Source organism: Cnephaeus nilssonii, assembly GCF_951640355.1.
Source record: "Cnephaeus nilssonii genome assembly, chromosome: 23".
Classification (NCBI taxonomy): Eukaryota; Metazoa; Chordata; class Mammalia; order Chiroptera; family Vespertilionidae; genus Cnephaeus; species Cnephaeus nilssonii.
This window is the reverse complement of record NC_137094.1, coordinates 19,919,609-19,939,007: the sequence shown is the minus strand read 5'-3', so window position 1 is coordinate 19,939,007 and position 19,399 is coordinate 19,919,609. Positions and strand designations below refer to the sequence as shown.

The window sequence follows — 19,399 nt, the reverse complement described above, 5'->3', positions numbered from 1 at the left end:
GCCACGGGCCCTTTGCCTGAAGCAGGGGCTGCCCGTGGGACAGGCAGGCAGGTGGGTGGCTCAAGCCACTTCCCTCCCTCCCTCCCTCAGGTTACCTGGTTTGTCCCCGTGGACGGCCCCACACCCCAGCCCGGGCCGGGGAAGGCCCGTGGAGACAGTTAGCCGGTGGGGAGTGCGGGCCGCGCTGAGGTGCCCTGGCCGTGGGCAGGCAGAGTCTAGTCGTCCGGCCGCTCTTCCGGGGGGTCCTTGTCCGCGGGGGGTGCGGGCTGGCAGCGGAAATGGTCGTTCCAGATCTTGAGGAAGGTGACCCGGAACTTGTGGATGCGGAAGGCGTAGACGATGGGGTTCATGGCGGAGTTGCCGTGCGTGAGGAAGATGGCGATGTAGGTGAGGAGGCTGGGCTTTTGGCAGCTCGGGCAGAAGAGGGTGATGCAGTTCAGGATGTGCAGGGGCAGCCAGCTGAGCGCGAAGAGGAGGAGGATGAGCGCCAGCGACTTGGCGATCTTCAGCTCCTTCCCGTAGTACTTGTGCGGGTCGCCCGCGGAGGCCGACACCTTCTTGCTGAGCTGCCTGCGGATCAGGTAGAACACCTCCAGGTAGACCAGCGCCATGAGCAGCAGCGGGGGCAGCACCCACACGAAGAAGTTGAAGTAGACCATGTACTCCATGCTGATGACCTTCTCAAACTCGCACTTGATCACGGGCTCCCCGGCGCTGCCGTTGGCCGCCCAGGCCCGCTGCACCGCACCCAGGTTGTTCCAGCCAAACATGGGCGTCAGGCCCACCACGAGGGAGAGGATCCAGCAGCCGGCGATGGCCACCGCGGCCCTCCGGGGCGTCACCACCGTCTTGTACCTGGGAGGGGGGGCAGAGTGTGAGTCCCCCTGAGGCTCCCCAGCCCCGCCCCCCAGAAGGGGCCACCCCGCCAGGGCCCAGGGAGCGGGGAGTGTTTGTCTTTGGCTAAAGTGCCAGTCTCTCAGGATCTGAGATTGGGGCACGCACTGGCTCACGCTCTTGGTTAATGATAGAAATTATAACAGAAAGCAGAAGATGCTCTTTAGGAGTTTTAATAAAATCACTAACGTGAAATCGCTGTGTGCTGGGCGTGTCCCCTGGTGGCCTCATCCCTGTTTCCTGACCGCCCTCGTGGGGGGAAAGCGCCCTCGTGGGGGGAAAGCAACGGCAGGTGAAGAAGCGGAGGTTCACAGCGTCCTGCGACCTGCGCCCCCCAGCTCATGTCCCCACCGGCCACACACCCACTGCTGCACAAGCCCCTCCCCTGTGCTGGCAACACTCACGAAGCATCCACACCCTCCTCTGGGCTGGTCCACTCACAAGCCAGCCCCCCACCCCGTCCTCCCCCCATCGCCCCCGTCCTCCCCCCACCCTTGTGCCCAGTTCCTCCTCCCGCCCCTCCCCTCCCCGTCACTGCACAGGGCTTGGCCCCTCGGGAATTGCTCTCAGGAGAGAAAGCTGTGTTCCTGTGCATCTGCTCATGTTCAGCAAGCTCTGCGTGCTGTGGGTCCCGGGCACTGCTCTGCGCGGGGAGGGAGACGAGGCCCCGCCTCCCTCAGCTCACCTTTGGGAGAGGACACAGATAACACAACAGTAAGGAGACAGGCAACAAGGCAGCTGCAGGCGTGGCCTGTCCGTGAAAGGAAATACACGGGACGATGTCAAGGGACTGAGCTTCCACATGTCATGATACACGGATGCTGCAAACATGTGGATGAATCAGAATCTAACCACCCCACACCCCCACTGAGGCCGAGGGTGTCCATGTCCCCACTTCCCGTTAAGCACGCCCAGCCAGCAGCCAGCGTGTCCTCTGGCCACACACGGCCGTGGAGAGGGAGCCAAAGGCCGCGCCTCTGGCTCCGTGCAAGGAGCCGGCTCAGCACAGCCTCTGTGGTCATTTTCCAAAGCGGCTGCCAAGCCAGCGGGTGGCTGCCTGCTGAGCCTGTAAACAGCTCCTGAGGCCCATGGGTGTGAGGGGCCTCTCTCCACTGCTTCTCGGTCCCGGGCCTGTGGCTCTCTCGCCTTCGCAGCGATGACGCCCAAGGCCCTTCCTCCTGGGCCTTTCCAAGCACCACGGCCCACTGTCTGCGAAGGCCTCACGGGAAGGGGAGGGCGGTCTGGGGGTGGGAGGAGTCTGCAAAGCGAGGTAGACAGGACCCTCATTTCTCATCTCCTTATCTTCCCAGTGGGGACCCTGAGGACCCCAGGTGACTCCCCCATCCTCCCCTCCCCTGGGATCATGCGTCCTGTGTCCCCACAGCACAGCCCTGAGAGCTGCCCCACGGACCGCACCTACCGGGGGTTCTCTTCACCTGGACCTTTGCTCTGCTGCAGCCGAAGCCGTTCCCTCCGCAGGGACCCCAGCAGGAAGGCCGGCCTGGGGCATGTGCTGCAAGGAGCCTAAGCCTGCCCCCCAGTCTGCAAGCTACACATCGAGTCTTCCTCGAGTGTCTCCCATGTCCCCAGCAGCCTGGCCATGAGTCCATGGGCCAGACCAAAGCAGCAGGTCATTCCGCAAAGAGAGAAGAAGGCGAGGGACACAGAGATCGGCCACCCTCAGCTGCAGAAGGAAGGGTGCCGGGCACCACCACATCTGCAGGGTTTAGAGCGCATTTATTGTCCACAAGGCCTTTTACACTCACGCCTCGGGGAACCCCGTAGCATCCTGGGGGAACCCCAATTTGAGATTCAAGACCCAGAAGCAGGCAATCATATGCCATGGCTCCTGGCTCCAAGACCAGCTCCTTCAGGGCGACAGGCTGGCTGGGCGGTTTGGATGCAGGATGATTGGCAGATCGAGAGGGTCCCTTTCCTACAAGTTTAAACATAGGAACGTCTGGACCCTGTTCAAAGAGGGGCCTCCCAGAGATGGGGGTGGGCCGTGAGGACCCACCGAGAGAGGAGGTGGTGCTGACTGTCCAGGTGGGAGGCGGCGGGGAGGCAACTCCTCCTGAGAGAGGGCCCCCCTCCCCTCCCTTCCTGACTTCCTGGACCCCTGGGTCACCTCGTTCCTGGGCTCCTCCAGGGCCAGGTCCCAGCAGACCCTGCAGCCAGGGTATCAGTTCTCATCTGTTTTCCTTGCTATTTTCTCCGTGTGGGAAAGGGCCGGACCCAGGACCTTGGCTGAGGTGGGGCAGGCTCTCACAGGAAGGGCTGCCCCCCGCCCCCAGGCTAGGGAGCAACCCCCCTCTCCTTCACGTGGGAAAGAAAAGCGGAGGCTGCAAGTCCTGCGTGCACGTGGGGTGAGGCATGGGATGTGCCTCCAACACTCGGGGTGTCCCTCCCAAATCGGGGTGCAAGGCCTGGCCACCTCGGGGTGCTGGGAACTCGCCCTCAGGAGTGATGGCTGCCTCCGGCGTGAGGGGTAGCCACAGGAGGCAGTGACACTCCAAGTGGGGCCCTGTCCACAGGCGGCTCCTTGAAGTTACCATAAAGGGACCGGCCACCTCCAACCCCTCAGGGCCTGAGACCCACAGGGGGAGCCTGTGCTCAGGCTGAGCACTGCCCTCTCTGTGATTCTTAGAAGCAGAGACAACACCAGCTCCATGGCACCAATCAATCCATTAGCATCTGTCTGAAGACCACAACGTGGAAGGACAGTGGGCGGGGGGGGGGGGGGGGGGGGGGGCGGGGGCGGCGGAGACAGACAGACTCTCAGAGGGAGGGCAGAGCCTGAAGGAAAGGCGGGGAGCGAGCCTGGCTGGAGGGGAACGTCGTTCCCACTGCAGCTGGTGCCAGAGCGAGTGAACGGCTCAGAAGTGGGGCGAGAGGCCAAGGCTACACGCCCTGCATCCAGAGGGGGCTCCAGGAACAGTGACTGGTGAGGGGGTGGGGCCGGGGGGGGGAGCGGGGCCGCAGGTGTGATCAGGGGTGGTCACTCAGGGCTGCGTGGGTCACGGTCAAGGTTCTGGGGTTTGTTCTAAGCCTCACAGCCCCTTTGCTGGACCCAGGACTGAGGAGCGGAGCGGCTGGAGCATGCTGGTCCTGAAGCCCTGCTCTGCAGCCCAGGGTCTGAGCCCCGATGGTGGCATTTCCCAGCCCCTGAGCCAGGTGGGTCCTCGGGAGGCACGGCAGTGCCCGCAGGGAGGGGCAGAACCCAGGACAGTTCCTCCTTCTCTGTCCCCGAGGCCACCACGCTTGCCAGGCAGCAGCTGCGTCTCCTCCTTGGCTCCGCCTCCCACAGGGAGGCCACCACATTCCAGCCCTGGGGTCCCAGACCCGCCTCCCCCTGCGCCTGCAGCCCAGGGGGGGCGGGGGGGGGGGTGTGCGGGTGCTGCTGGTGGTGCTGACCTCTGCAACCTGGCTGCCCCTGCCTGGCTTCGGTGCTTCATCACGGGTGCGGCCAATTTCTGGCCCTAAAGGACTTCTGTTGGAAACACCTACATGACCCCCGTGTTCCTGGTCAGACCCCAAAGGTTCGACCCTGGAGCGGGAGAGCTGAGTGTAGTCACCACAAAGGACTCCCTGCCAGCGAGGACGGCAGCCTCTTCACAGATGGTGCTGACTCAGAGGAGAGAGAATCGTACAGGAGGTCGGGAAAGGCACGGCATGTGAGGCCAGGGGTGAGGACGCGTCCAGCCAACGGCTGAAACCGGGGCAGGGCCCCCAAGGCCTGGCCGCCCTCTGCTTCCCTGTCGCCGGCTCCCTCACGGGGCCCACGGCTGGGAGGTGGACCAGGGGGTCAGCACCCTCTGCCGCCCTGAGGCTTGGGGGCACCGGCCGAACCCTGTCTGGCGTCTGAGGAGGCGGCTGGTGCACGGCTCTGTCCTCTCCCCCTGCCTCCCTCCTCAGCAGGGAATCAGCCACTTGTAACTCAAAACTTGGATCTCAAGACCAGGAAGTAAGGCTTTCAGACCATTTAAACTACTTCCTGCCGAGAAAGTCTTCCTCCCCAAGGAGCACAGGAAACCAGATACAATCACGGGCAATCGGAGGCGCTGGGCACACGCCAGGGGCCACGTCTTTAGCATTAACTTTGCCCAGAGGAGTCTGGGTGGAGGGCCCAGGAGGGGCTGGGCGTCTGGGTCCCGAGATCCGGCTGAGACTCTCTCTGCCTGGGCCCCGTGGCATCACCCGGCATCTGGGAGCGTCTGCGTCACACACCCCACAGGGCCCCTCCCGAGCCCCGGGCCAGGCCCGCCTGCAGCGCTCGGGGGAGGGGGGCTCCTTGGAGGAAGGGGGCAGAATGTGTCCTAGGTTCTCAGTGCCATGGGCCTTGGAAGCCACTCCTGGTCACTTGGGAGGACAAACCACCCACGGCTGGCGGCGTCTCCGTGGGTGCCTCCCACCCCTTCCCCATTCAGCTCCCAGCCCTTTCCTGCCTCTGGGCGTCTGGGAGGAGCAGAAGGAGGAGAGCTCCTGCCCCAGAGAGCCCTGTCTCATGGAGGCACCGCCCCCAGCAAAGGGAGCTCCCAGGGGAGGGGCCAGCAGGTGCTGAAGCATCTAAGGCCACACCCCACCTCAGAGGTCGCACAGGGACCGACCTCATGGGTGCCTTGTCCCTGGTGCTCCCCCTCGGACAACGAGGGGGTTGGGTTTGATAAGAAGTTCTGACCCAGAGGAGTCCACAGGGAGTGGGTGCTGGGAGGAGGTTCCTGACCCCTGAGGCCAGGTGCAGGCCCCACATCCAGTTCTTGGGGAGGAGGGCGTCTGACCCCGCGGTTACCCCGGGAAACTGTGCCCTGACCTCAGCACTCCAGCCACTTCCTGCTCAGAGACGTGGCTCTCCAGCCCCACGTAAAGCCAGGATGCTCCCACCTGCTGTGGTGACTTTCCGACTCGCCAGGTGGGATGGAAAAATCCATCCTCTGCACAGGGGTCAGTGAGCTGTGAGAGGCTGTGCAGCCAGGCTGCCCGGGGCGTCCGCAGACCCAGGAGGTAGCATTCCTTCCCAGTGACGTGGGAGGCCTGGCGTCATGGGGAAGGAGCGACCCTGGTCACCCACAGGAGGGGGCCGAGTCCCACAGCCCGGCTGGCACGCAGGAGAGAGCTGAACTGTTCAGCGTCTCATCTCATCGTCCAGGCTGGAGAGCGCAGAGCGGGACCCACACTGCCCAGCGAGGGGGGCTGCACCTGAAGCAGCCAGGTCAGGACCCCGAGCCGCCTCCTGCGGGGAACACTCTGCTAGCGGCAGGAGCCCAGGGTCCAGGTCAGGCCGGGAGGGAGGGAGCTGGCCTTGGTGAAACCCCTCCCCTTGGCGGCCACTGTGTCCTCAGTGGGACGATGTGGGACTGAAGGCCAGGCCAGCTGGGCACCCGCAGAAGAGAGGGAGGAAGAGAGAACCAGCGTGGGTAGGAGGAGTCGGGCACATTCAGTTCCCCGGAAGGGCGCCCCCCTAAGGATGCCGCGCTCTAGCGACTCGCCCAAGGAGGGGAAGATGGGGCGCCACGGGATGGAGAGAGAAATAAACATTCGCTGAGGACTCTGATCTGCGTTCAAATCCCTCCCCCTCACCCCCATCTAAGAGCTGGTGCCTCCAGCTGGTCTCAGTTCCTTGTCCTGGGGCCCAATAGGGTGAGAGGCTTGCTTGGCCGGCTCACTGGCCACGCGGCGGAGCAGTGACTGAGCCAGGCCCCCCTAGGTGAGCAGTAGCAGCTGGTGCCATTGTGTTCACACCACACACACACACACACACACACACACACACACATACACACGCACACCTCCCGAAACAAAAAGATACTTGTTTCACTTTGGGAGGCTGTTTACATGGCTTCAGGATCCACTTTGTATCCAACTCCCCGCCCAGCTCCGCCTCAGGACAGAACCCACTGTGTTCCTGGTCTGTCCCACTGGTGTCTGAGTCCAACAGGGACTGGGTGGGAGTGGGAGCTGGCCCAGCACCTCCCCCTGCCCCCTGCTCCCTGGGGCGCACTTTTACATCAGGAAGTCCACCCTGGGGTCTAGTTTCAGTGGCTCCTGCTGCACCACAGCCCGGGCACAGCGGGAGAGCACAGCTGTCCCCCACGTCTCTGGTGCTCTCTCCTCCTGTGTACACACAGGCACTCACTGAGCCGCACCTGCAGGGCGGTGACGAGGTCTCAGCCAGGACCAACCAGGAGCCAGCGCTCCTCAGCCAGCTGCGCACAGAGGAGCCCCTGTTGCCCCTGGCTCTCCCCCTCCACCCTGCCCCTCCAGCTGCGGGGCTGGGCAGGAGGGCCTGGTGCAGTGGGAGGTGGGAGGTGGGAGGTGGGAGGTGGGAGGTGGGAGGTGGGAGGTGGGAGGTGGGAGGTGGGAGGTGGGAGGCACCGGCCGGCCCAGGTGGATGCAGGGCTGGAGCGGATCCCCTGAGAATCAATCAGTCCAATTCTCTGTTTTCCTCCCTGAGCGTTTAACTGCAAATATCCGGAGGGTGGGAACCAGGCCCGGTTCCATGTGGGTTCCTAGCACCTGCCACCATCCCTGGCACACAGCGGGCATCCAGTAACGCTGGGGAAGGAGAGCAGATTCCTGCACAATGCTCCGTTAAAACCAGAGAACGCAGAAGAAGAGGGGGCTGGGGAAGAAACAGAACGAGCCCAATGAATGGAAAACAGTTACAAACGTGAGAGAGATGAACTCAACGGCAGCAATCCTCACTTTCGGGGTGAGAGAAGCAGGAGGGGGGTCGAGGCTTCCTGCTTCTCTCCATCCTTCCTGTCCCCCCCCCCCCCCACACACACACACACAGACACACACAGACAGGGGGCCTTTGCAGAAGCCAGGATTTCTAGTCCGCGCTCCTGCCTCCTCCCCCATCCAACACATTAGGCCACGTAATTAGGAGATTCTAGCAGGACTCCAACCTCGGGTCCTCCTGCTGCAGGACCAGCCCTCTGTTCTGCCGCCCTGGTGCGGGGACGGCCTGTTCTCCGGGGCTGTGGCCTGTCCCTGAATGGAGCGGCGGGAGCCTGGCAGCGGCCTGGCAGCGTCCCAGAGCCGGCTTCTGAGGGGAGATGAAGCGGCTCATTCTGTCCGTTCTCCCACCTCAGCAAAGCCCTGCAGAGCACTGAATGGGCCAGGACCCTGGATGGGACCTCAATGACAGTGGGGGCGGGGGCAGGGGGAGAGGGCGGAGAGGGGGAGAGGCGGGAGGGGAAGGGGGAGAGGGAGCTTATTAAATCAGAGCCTTTTTTCCACCCACCATTCAGGAAAGCTTGAAAGCACAGTGCTCAGAGCTGGAAAAAGAACATCAGTCTGCGGGCAGCAATGGGCCTTGGGGACTGAACAGGCCGGAGCCGCGGGCAGCCTCGAGCCACAGTGCCTTCCCTCCCCCACGGAAACCAATCCCCACAACGTGGGCCATTCGGAAGGTCCTGGTCCACCAGGACCAGCTCTCAGGCCCCCGAAAACCAGATACCACACCTGTCCCTCCCCGACCCTGACCCTGACCCCTGACCCCTGACCTCCATGGCTTCCCGCTTCCCCAACAGAGGCCGCACTAGAGGGACAAGGTCTGACTCAGACTCCAGTTGCCGTCAGCGAATCCGCCGCCTCTCAGAACCCATTTCCTCGGCTGTGACATGGAGTGAGTGACGTCTGTCGCCACCGCCCCGGTCTCCATGGTCACGGGGACCGAGCTTCCCAGCATCTCCTTCCCTCCTCGGTCCACTCTCCAGGTGACTCGTCCAAGGTCACACAGCTGGGGGCTGAACGCGGAACTGCAGCTGGGTCAGAGCCTGCAAGGCCCTGTTCAGGCCCTGAACCCCCGAGGCCGAGGCGTGGGAAAGTGAGGACAGAGCCTCCTCATCCCGCATTCCCACCGAGCTTCCCGGGCCCCTGGCACGCGGAGCTGGCTCGCAAGAAGCCCGGCCCAACCTGGTCTGCGGAGGAGCCCAGGAGGAAAGGCATCGTCTTGGATCATGTAGGAAACAGGACCGCGAACCCCCTGCCATGGAGAGCATCCCCAGCACACGCAGAGAAAAAGGCGGGACCAGGTGGGAGACGGAGCGGGCAGAGGCTCCCCTCACGGGCCGCAGGGCACACAGCACTCATAGGGCTTCTGTTGGTGCCATTTCACAGATGGGAAAACCGAGGCCCGGGACGGGTCAGGGAGAGCCCGAGCCACAGCAGGCTGGGCTGGTGTTGGGCTGGAGACTGGCCCGTGCCCTGCAGCGTGCCTCTCTCTGCCTGTGGTGCAGAGGGGCCTCCCTGAGCCCAGCTCCACCTCTCACCTCCGAGCGCCTGTGGGTTATTTCTGCTGCCAGGATGCCAGCAACACCCAGATTTAGCTTCCCTGCCCCTGTGACCCAGGCAGCGTGAAGAGGAGCACTCGCAGGCCCTGGGTCCAGAGAGGAAGCAGTCGGGGCCGACAGGAAACCACGCCAGCCTGCGCCCACCAGCAGCCTCGGTCCTGGCTTCACCCTCTCGGCTCGGCCGGTGCCATCTCCCTCGTTGCCTGGTCTCAGCGGGGACACTCCCTGGGGACAGTGGCTGGGGGAGCGGTTACCACACAGCGTCCACTTCGGGGTCTGCCAGCAGGCGCTCAGATCCCATTTTCCTGCTTACTCTCTTATTTTCAAGTTCCTTGATCGCCCTGCGCCTCACTGTCTGCATCTGTGAAATGGTGTGCACACCAGCCTCACAAAAGTAAATAAAATTAAATTTGCTGCAAAGAAGACTTCCAAGCCTCTACAGTCCCGCGAGGCACATGTTAGTCTTTCCGGTTTACAGATGAAGAAACTGAGGCTTAGAGAGTTGGCCGAGGTGCGAGCAGAGCTGAGGCTGGGAGGCCAGCGGGCAGTAGCACCCCCATGCCCTGGTGCTGAGCACCCTAAGGAATTGGGCCGTGGCTGCGGCCCCCTGGCCGATGAGGAGCTTGTCCAGTGGGCCAGGGCCAGACCGGGCCCTGAGCTCGGGGCTCTGGGTTCCCCGTCCCGAGTTCCCCTCTTTACTGGCGGATTGCGGGATCTCTTCTCTCCCAGCCTCCCCCAGCTGGGAGGGGCTCCCCTCCTCTTGAGTCGCCTCAAAGATGTTTCCCTTGAACATTTTTCTTCCTGTCTTGACTGCAAACTGAGTTCAGACTCGGGCCACACTCTGACGGGACAAGGGGGGCTGGAGAAGGTCCCCTCCCGGCTGATGCAACTTCAGCAGTGGGGGCGGCGCACCCCTAGGCAGACCCTCGAGGCCCTGGACCAGCCCCGGTGCCTCCCCACCTCGTGGGTCGGGGAGTTATTGTGGGTGCAGAGCCTCCATTCCGCTGGCTGCCCGCTGCCCACTGCCCCCTGATCACCAAGCCTCACGCTCATCGTCCAGCAGCTGCAGTGGGTGGGAGACAGAGAGGAGGCGGGTCAGCTCCAGGCGTGGGCACGCCCACTCCTAACTGCACACTCCCACACTCGGCCTGCAGCTCAATGCCAAGCAATCAGGCCAGGCCTTGGGCAGCTCTGAACTGCAGGCCAGAGACCAGATGGGGGAGGAGGAGGGGGGGAAGGGTCAGGGTACCTAACCCTCCTCCCCCACGCACCCAGAGCCAGCTCACCCCTGAACAATGAAGCTATTCTTCCTTCCCATTCCGAGAGCGCTGCCTTACAGACAAATATTTGCAGTAGGGATTGGAATTAAGCCCATTTTATAGATGTGGAAACTGAGACCCAAACGGGTAAGTGATTTACCCAAGTTCACTCAGCATTAAATGCTGGAATCAAGGCTCGAATACGGGTCTTTTCATTCAGTTCAACTATTCATTTGACAGTTCTGGTTACACTTAGCAGGTATGTGGCTGTTAGCCTCAGCTTTCTCAGAAAATGTGGGAAATAGTGATATGTTATATCTATATCTATATCTATATCTATCTATATCTATATCTATATATGGCTAATATGTAAAGTGTCCCCTCGGGAGTTCAACCAGGAGACTGGGAGTTCAATTGCTCACTATGATGTGTGCTGACCACCAGGGGGTGGCGCGGAACATGGTGGGTGACCAGCGGCGAAGAGACGCTGAGGGAGCGAGGGAAGGAGGAGGAGGGGAGGTGGGGAGACAGGGAACCTGATTGGCCCTGATCGCTGGCCAGGCCTAGGGACCCTAACCTTGCACGAATTTCGTGCACCGGGCCTCTAGTTGTTAATATAAAATGCTCTTGGTACCTCTTATAAAATTGTGCAAGAATGTAAATAAGAGAATCCATACCAAGTATTCAGCACAGAGCCCAGCAAACACTAGGTGCTTAAGAGGCAATCTACTACCATTCACTAAGTGACTCGCTGGGCCAGTTATCAGATACCATGAATGGGCAGAAACTATCCTGGGCACCATGGGCACAGAGATGATTGTCTGGGACCACAACCTCAAGTTGCGCACCGGCCAGTGAGGGAGATTTGACAAGGGCTGTGTTACAGGGGAGCATATGGACCTGTGGGAACAGGAAGGCAAACTAGGAAGGCCTCCTGGAGGAGGTGTCGTCTGAGCTGAGTATTAAAGGAAGAGTAGGAACTAGACAGACAAGAGAAGGGAACAGCTTTCTGGGGTGTTTATGTGAGTGGTCTTATCCTTCTCTCAACTCCAAGGCCCGGCAGGTCCGGAAGAGATGGCCAGGGAGGGGGCAGGAAAGTGTTTTGAGCACAGGTAGAAGGCATGGTGGGCGCTGTGTGCCTGGGGTGGGCCAGGCCTGCTCAGGCCTCCTGCGGGGGCAGCTGGTGAATGATCAGCCTGGGGGCCTGTGCCCTGGAGGACAGGGCTGGTGTCACCAGAAGACACTTGCTGACTTGAACATGTAAACCATGTTCCTGCCTCAGGGAGATTAATGGTGGGGGTGGGGCACATGCAGGAAGGAGCAGAGCTTGGCTGGGACTCACATCTGGGCCTGGGAGAAGGAGGGGTTGGGGTTTTTTTATTTCTAAAAATAAGAGTAAAGATAGAACCCCTCCACACACACAGGTGTGAATGTGTGAACACACCTCCCCCTCTCCCACTAATTGCCTGAAGCCACTGTGACCTCTGGCAGTGATTAAGGGGGGGCGGGGGTGTCCTGCCTTCCGGGCCCTGGCTCCTGGCTCAGTCCACTCATCAGCCCCAGGCCTGGGACTGCCAGCAGCTCTGAATGGAGTCTGTGTTCCTTTCAGCCGCTGTCATCACGGGGGCCCTGGGAGACCGTGGGGGGGCGGGCACGGTGGCGGGTGGGTGTTTACTCTGCAGAGGACAGGCCCGTGCGGTGTGCCTGTTGAGTCCCCACACACTCAGGACGTTTTCCTCCCCCCGCCCCCACCCTGGGCGACTTGTGGAGCGGGTGCACAGGGGCCTTGCTTCTGCCCCCTCAGAGGTCAGGGCCTGGAGCTGCCCAGCATATGGCCTCGGAGACAAGGAGGGTTGCGGAGGGCTAGTCACAACCTTCCCCCCAGAATCAGGAGGTGCTGGGGGTCAGGAGGCCAGGATGCAGCCCTAACGTGCCAGGTGAGCTGCATGAGACCTTACCGCTCTGCGCCCAGCCCCAAACTCTCTGATCTCTCAGGAATGTCTTCATGAAACAGCCCTCACCCCCCAGGACCTGCCTTTGCCCCGTGGGTGGATAGGACATGCCCAGGTAGCATCTCCCAGGGTACCCCACCCCCCAGGAAGGTTTTCCTCCCGTGAACGTTCTCCCATTCCTCCCAACAGGCACGGATTCAGCCACCCACTGAGGCGTGCGTGAGGCACAGGAGCACAGTGAGCAAGACCGGGGAGACAGGGGAGAGCCACACCTGCCCTCACGTGCTTGCAGCTCATTCTGACACGGACCTGAGCCCAGTGGATTGCTGAGGCCACGGCATCACGCGGTTAACGTGAAACAAGCTCCGGAGAAGTTGGCACAGCAACAGCCCCATCACTGAGCGCCGGGGCCTGCCAGGCCCTTCACATCTCAGCTGAAAGCCTCCCGACCGCCGTGAGGACCTGGGCACCGAGTCTCGTCCTAAATGGAGCCTGGCCGGAGGGAAGAACCCCCGGCTCGGCCTCCTGAGAAGTGATGGCAGCCGGAGCAGCCGGAGGCTCCGGAACGCCGGCTGGACCTTCGAGAGGCCCCTTCCTGGAGCCGGGCAAGTGGGGCCCGTCTGCTGGACCACAGGAAGGGGCAGAAGCTGGGGTGAGCGAGAGGGGACCCCCGGGACCTGGCAAAGCTGCACTGGAGTCTCGAGGATGCGGGTCTCCCCTAGCTCCTTCCTCACCCTCCGTGTTCCCGGGGTCCCAGCACCATCGCCCCCCCCCCCACCCCGCGATTCCTTCTCCCACTTGGCACGTCGCTCCAGTGCCAGGCGGGTCTACCGCTCACACGCTGTGGTTTTCCTGTCCTCTCCACCTCCCCAGCCTCCACCGCCCACGTCGTCCCTGCCCGCTGCCGGCAGCACCACCCTGCATCCACCCAACAGCCCTACTTGGTGGGGACATGCTCTGCTTTTCCTGCATCACCGGCTCTCACTCGCTAATAGTTTGTTCGGGACTTTTGACCTTTTACATAGGAAATTGGTTTTCTGTCATTCCCTGCTTAAAGCACTTCTGAGGCTTCTTAGTGCACTTAGAAGAAAATGTGAACTCTTGACCCTGAGCCTCAGCCCCACCCCCCACCTCAGTCCTCGCCCCATGAGCCTCTCGGGACACTCACTGCCCCCGGGAACCTGGAGAAGCCACAGAGAATCCAGGTGACCCCTCTCTCGAATTCTTCTCGGTTGTCCCGGCAGCTCCTGCCCATGGGCTCCAGGTTCCACGAAGGCAGTGACCTCACACCCGTCACAGAATCCGTCACCTCCGAATCCGTGACGGAACGAGCGCTCAGTGCCGCGGGCGTCTCCAGGGACTTCAGGGGCCGGTTCTGCTGCCCCCAATTCCACAGCCTCCTGACTCAGTCCCTGTCCCACTTCCGAGGGAATTATTTCACACCCATGACTCTCCATCGGCCTCCCGCATCCTCCCTCTCCATCATGACTTTGCTTCCCCCTTCACCTCCCAGCACTGGCATCCACACTCTGCCTCCTGCCCTGGAAGCATGCACCCTGACCAGGAATCAGACCGTGACCTCCTGCTTCATAGGTTGATGCTCATCCACTGAGCCATGCCGGCCGGGCGGCCTTTTCAATCACAATCAGCATCCTCCCATCACTCTCCCCCTCCACCCACCACTGATTAGCACATCTCAGCGCGGTTCCTTGCCAAGGGTCATTGCTGAGAGCTTCCTGCCGAGCCTTTTGGGTCAGAGGCTGGGAGCAAGTCAGCACTGGGGGGAGGGCGGTGACCTTGGACACCTGGAGGAGTGACCTTGAACACCCCAGAACCCTCGGCCTCTGCTTCCTCCTCGCTGGTGAGAGGCTGGACATCAGGGATTCCTAAGCTCCTCTTGTGTCTCCCGCTCCAGGCCTCTGACTCATCCGTCCTCACTCAGAGAGGCTGAGAGCAGGTGCCCAGACGACAGAGCAATCCTTCTGGGACGTGAGGCCGCAGACCGCAGCCTGCGGGCCCCAGCCCAGGAGCACTTTACTGTCAGGAGAAGCCCCAGCTGGTCGGGGAGGAGGCCATGCTGCTGGCTAAAAGCGAACACACCCTAATCTACCAGATTCCTTTCCCGCCAGAGCCGGGGCCAGCGGGCTGGCTTCCCCCACGCCTGGCTCTGCTTCCCGGTCAGCAGCCCAGCCGGCAGGCTTCCAGCTATGGACAGAGGCAAGGGCTAGAGGGGCTCCCCTGCCCACTGGAGTGAAGGTGAGGAGGGAGGGAGAGAGAAGGGAGGGAGCGCATGGGCTGAGCCGGTGGGGGGGGGGGCAGGGGACACTGGCAAAGACCAGCGGAGAGCCATCACCCCGCTGACAGCCGTGAGGAAACTCCTCTGTGAACCCTGCAGCCTCTCGGGGCTGATTCACGACGCACAGGGCCTCGCGGGTTGCAGACGTCTGGTGGACAGGGCAGAGCTAAATCCTGTCTCCCCCAACCAGACGTTTGCACAAATTTCTGAACCTCCCTGAGCCTCAGACCTCAATTTATCTGAAAAAAAAAAAAGTGTCGGTAGAATAGGAATTTACAATAACATCTGCTACTGAGAGGCTATGAGCATTACGTCAGATAAAGCAGATAGAAACACAGCCTCGTGCTGGTTCTTAACACTCAGAGCTGAAAACACAACTCGACCGTCCCAGGATCTCAAAACAGCACAGCCAGGAGCGAGAACAAGGAAGAGCCACCGAGAGCTGGAAGGACCCCTGACATCCCGCGTCCAGCCCTCTGTCTAACAGGCGCGGGGAAAGGCTCAGAGAGGCTGAACACCTTATCCAGGTTGCACAGCTAGTTAGCAACACAGCAAGGTTCAAACGCAGGTCGTTCTGACTCCCAAACGCCCACCACCTCTCACCCCACCCCACCCGTCTGGGTCTCCTGCCCACAGACAGGGTTTGCTCAGGGAGCCCTGTGGGCACCCCTCCCGCAGCCAGCCCCCGGGGTAGGCGCCACCAAGAAACCCCGCGGGGAATGCCCAGAAGCACAGCTGAGGGGACAGGCCGCAGCCCCCCAGCACGTGAGGCGTCATGCAAATGACATGCAGAGTACATGCTAATGACCACAGGTTATTGATGAATCCACCCCTTGAGGTTTGTTTTTGTTGTGTTTGGGGGGGACTGGATCGCAGCACTGGCTGTGAACCCCTTTTCCCTCTTGTGTCTCTGCCAAGTGGAAGGAAACAGCATTTCTGGTTGACTGGCCAGACCAGGCCTGGCTTGGTCAGGGTTCCTCCTTGGTGCCCAGAGCCCATTCACCTCTGGCTGGCTCACCAGGGCAGGGGGCTAGGTGGGACCCTGGCTGAGAGGTGACTCAGGCAGACCAGCAGGGAGCAGGGACAGGCAAGTCCCTGGAGTGGCCCCTCCCCGCGGCCCGGCCTCCAGGACCCCAGCTTGGGGCCGGCCCCCGCAGGAGACAGGTTCCTCGCCGTGGGCACCGGCGCGGCGGCCTGAGCGATGGGCAGCCGGGTCAGGGCTGCACGGGAGAAGCACAGAGGTCCAGCCCCAGCAGAAGGGAGAGTTAGAGCGTCCGCACCCAGAGGGCCTGCTGGAGGCTCAGCCGCGTGAGCCCTGCACTCATCTGGTTCAGTCCCCGTTTCCTGAGGGCCCGTCCTGTGCAGACCCCGAGCCCGGCTTTCTGCAGAAACAGCAGACAGACGGAACGCTGACGACCCACCAAGGAGAAAAGGCAAGTGCAGACGTGACCTCACGGCACCTTGGCACCCCCTGAAAACGGGGGGGGGGGGGACTACTGTGTAACAGTACGAGTGGGGGGGCAGAGCTTCCCTACTCAGCCCCTCAGAGCCCCATGTTAACAGTGACACAACGACAAACAAAACACCCCGTGCAGCTGGCGCACCACGGTCAGGCACAGCGCTACGAGCTTCCTATCCTGCCAGGCATCGTGGGAAGAAAGTAAAATGCGAGCGGCCCCTTTTATAGATGAGGAAACCAAGGCTTAGCGACGGCAGTGAGTGCTTGTCTGGGGTCACAGCTGGAGACTCCCAGGAGGGCTGCACGCAGGTCCATACGCTCAGCCCCCTGCAGCCGCAGCCTCCACGCCAGGAGCAGCCTCGGCCCAAGAGCACAGCCCCTCAGGCCCCCGGCTCCTCACAGGCCAGAGCACAGAAGCTGCCCCGAGGGAGGGGCAGGCCTGCAGCCACCGCCACCCCCGGGCAAGTGGGGCACATTCCGCCGCCACATCGGGACCAGGCCTTTGATCACCCGCACACCCACTCCAGACAGTTTCCGAGCCGCTTCCCTGCTGTGGGGACACCATGTGCTCGGCTCAGAGGCCCCGCCACCCTGATGGGCAGGACCAGCCTCCCTGCGCAGCCCACTGCCACCCGGGACCACGGAGCACAAAGGCCCTTCAGAGCCCGCCGGTGGGGTTCTGGGGCATGGTCCCTGCCTCTCCCCTGAGCAGCGGTCTCTGCCCCACCTCCCCGGGAAGCTGGGGGCTTGTGTGAGGTACCGGGGAGTTAGGGGTCAGGGGAACCAGGCTCACTCCCCACGGCAGCAGGACCCTCTGGGTGTCGGTGTGCCCTTTACCAGCTCCACTGGCGCTTCCCAACAGGATCGTGGTGAGAACAGGGAAAATGCTGCATGAAAAAAAGCTCCGAAAAGTTCCACGAATGTAACGCCAGCGGGAGGTACGTGGGCGGCTGGGCCTGCCTGGGCAGACAGCCAAGTGAGGCCAGAGGCCCCGCGCCCCAGATAGGGCTCCTCGGCGCTGACCTGACGGGACTGAGAGGGGCCGCGCGGGGCGTCCCCACAGGGCCCCTGGCAGGGCGCCCAGGCTCCCCTGGCACTTGGTGGCCCAGGCACTGCCTGGTGACGAGACCGTGGCCTGGAAGTCCTGGGCACGGAGCCCCACGTGGACTCGACACCCACGTGACCACGGCCACCGTCAGGCCACCCACCCGGTGCTGCTGGACACAACGCGTGGGTCCCTCCGCTGTGACCGCAGAGACCTGCAGGGGTTTGGGACAAGGACGTCAAGAGAAGGGGCCTGTTTCTCTCTCCTCCTGCCTGCAGCCGAGATCCCGGCAGAGGGAGTGGGGCAGAGGGACTCTGACTGCTCGGCTCCCAGGGCAGCCCGGAGGGTGGAGCCGGCGGGCACAGAGATGAGTGCCTCCGGGAAGGCTGCCCTGCCTGGCTCCTGGCGGGCACCCTCCGCACAAGACGACCCACCCCAGCAGCCTGCTCCCCTTTTGCTCCCCTGGGACTGGTGGGCTCAGCTCGCCCACCCAGCGCTCACCTTGACTGCCCTGGTGGCCCCTCCGAACCCCACCCGGGCTGGACAGCTGGCCGTGCCCTGAGAACAGCAGCAGCTTGGCTCGGGGCTCCTGGGCCCTGCCCGGGCCCCATCCTCCAGCCACCGGCATCCTCCTGCTCCCACCACAGCTCGGCCCAGCACCCAGAGCGGAGGGCAGCAGGCGCCTGGGGACTGCACACCTGGCCCAGAGGGCTCTGGTTCACGGGGGCCTGTGTCCACCTTCTGTCCTCTCGGCCCTCACACCGCCCAGCACGGGCGTGGCCAGCACCCTCCACGGCCGGGGACTCACCGGAGCGGGATCTTGACGCGCAGGTAGCGGTCCACGGCGATGGCCAGCAGGGCCAGGATGGAGCTCTGGGTGAGGATGAGCACGGGGCAGGCGACCATGAGGCAGGTGTGGAAGTAGGTCTGCGGCCCGATGTTGATGAGGATGGCGAGCGGGATGACCAGTGCGCCCACGGCCACGTCAGCCACCGCCAGCGAGGCGATGAAGTAGAAGGTGGCGTCCCGCAGCGCCTGGTTCACCCGCACGGCCCAGATCACCAGCACGTTCCCCGGCACAGACACCAGGGCGATGAGCACCTCGATGCCGATGTAGGCGGCCTGGAAGGCCGTGACGGGCGGCATGGCGGGCAGAGGCCGGGCACATCGGCGAGGGGCACCTGTGGTCAGGAAGCTGGGGTGGGGAGGCTGCGGGCGGCAGGGGGCACAGGGGACGGGGCCCCGGGAGTCCCTCCCCTTGGAGCTGTGCCCACTTGGCACGACGGTGCCCGCCGGGGCTGGTGAGACCCCTGGCCCTCTCTCTGCCTAGTCTCTGTCCCTCCCCTGACCACCCCAGGTTTCATTCAGCAACTTGGGCAGCAGCGCTCACTCCTCCCGCCCCACTGCACACGCCCCGCCAGGTCCCCACGCCTGGCTTTGCCCACCGATGCCCCAGACCAGGGTGCCAGGAGCTCACCAGCCTGCCTGCTGGCCGCCAGGGGGGCCCAGAGGTAGTGTCCAAAGTTGGGGGCACCTGCTGCCGCCCAGAGCGGGGGACAAGGGCGCACGGGGCTGGGCTGGGCTCCGGGCACCACGCCGGCAGCTCATGTCCTCGCTCCGCTGCAGCGCCCAGCCTCGCCAGCATCACATGGTGCACGGAGGCTCTGCCCGGCTGCTTTTAAAGAGGCAGCGCCCTGCCCTCACCTGGGACGGGGGTCTGGGGTCTGAGTCTGGCACTGGCAGGGCGGGGGTCCCTTTCCCCGCGTGCGCCAGCCCGCCCGCACCGGAGACGTGGGCACCAGCTCCCAGCGGTGCCCTGGCCCCGCTCCAGCTCTGCAGGACCGCGCCCGCCCACCCGCCCTGGAAGGGGGCTCCCTAGTCGCCTGCTTCGCCCTCTCCCGAACCCTCCGGAGCCCGATGCGGAGGCAGCACAGACCTGCCCAAGGTCACGGAAGCCAAGCCGGCAGCCCTCAGCCACCTGAGCGGTCCAAGCCCCCCAGCCAGGCTCTCAGCCACCACCAGCGCGGGGCGCGCAGGGAACCCCGGCCAGCCCGCCAGGCCCAGGTCCAGGTCCAGTCCAGGTCTAGTCCAGGTACAGTCCAGGTCCAGGTCGGGTGAAGCGGCGCGGACTTGGCTCAGGCGCCAGGGCACGGGGCTGAGTGACAACAGGGCTCGGCACACTGGAGGGGCGGGGGCG

At 63.2% G+C, this 19,399-nt stretch overlaps 1 protein-coding gene across 5 annotated transcripts in view; it reads right to left on the bottom strand.

Annotated features, from left to right (window-relative positions):
* The window catches only part of ADORA1 (adenosine A1 receptor), a 21,821-nt gene extending 2,422 nt beyond the window's left edge, over positions 1-19,399 (bottom strand). For 2 of the 5 annotated variants that reach the window (XM_079763832.1, XM_079763831.1), the window contains exons 1-3: positions 19,139-19,399; positions 18,011-18,383; positions 96-855 (exon numbers count right to left, since the gene is read on the bottom strand). In XM_079763832.1, coding sequence (XP_079619958.1) covers positions 216-855; positions 18,011-18,348 — 978 coding nt within the window. In that variant the 5' untranslated portion in view covers positions 18,349-18,383; positions 19,139-19,399 and the 3' untranslated portion in view covers positions 96-215. The other 3 variants (XM_079763833.1, XM_079763834.1, XM_079763835.1) reach the window with 3 other exon arrangements.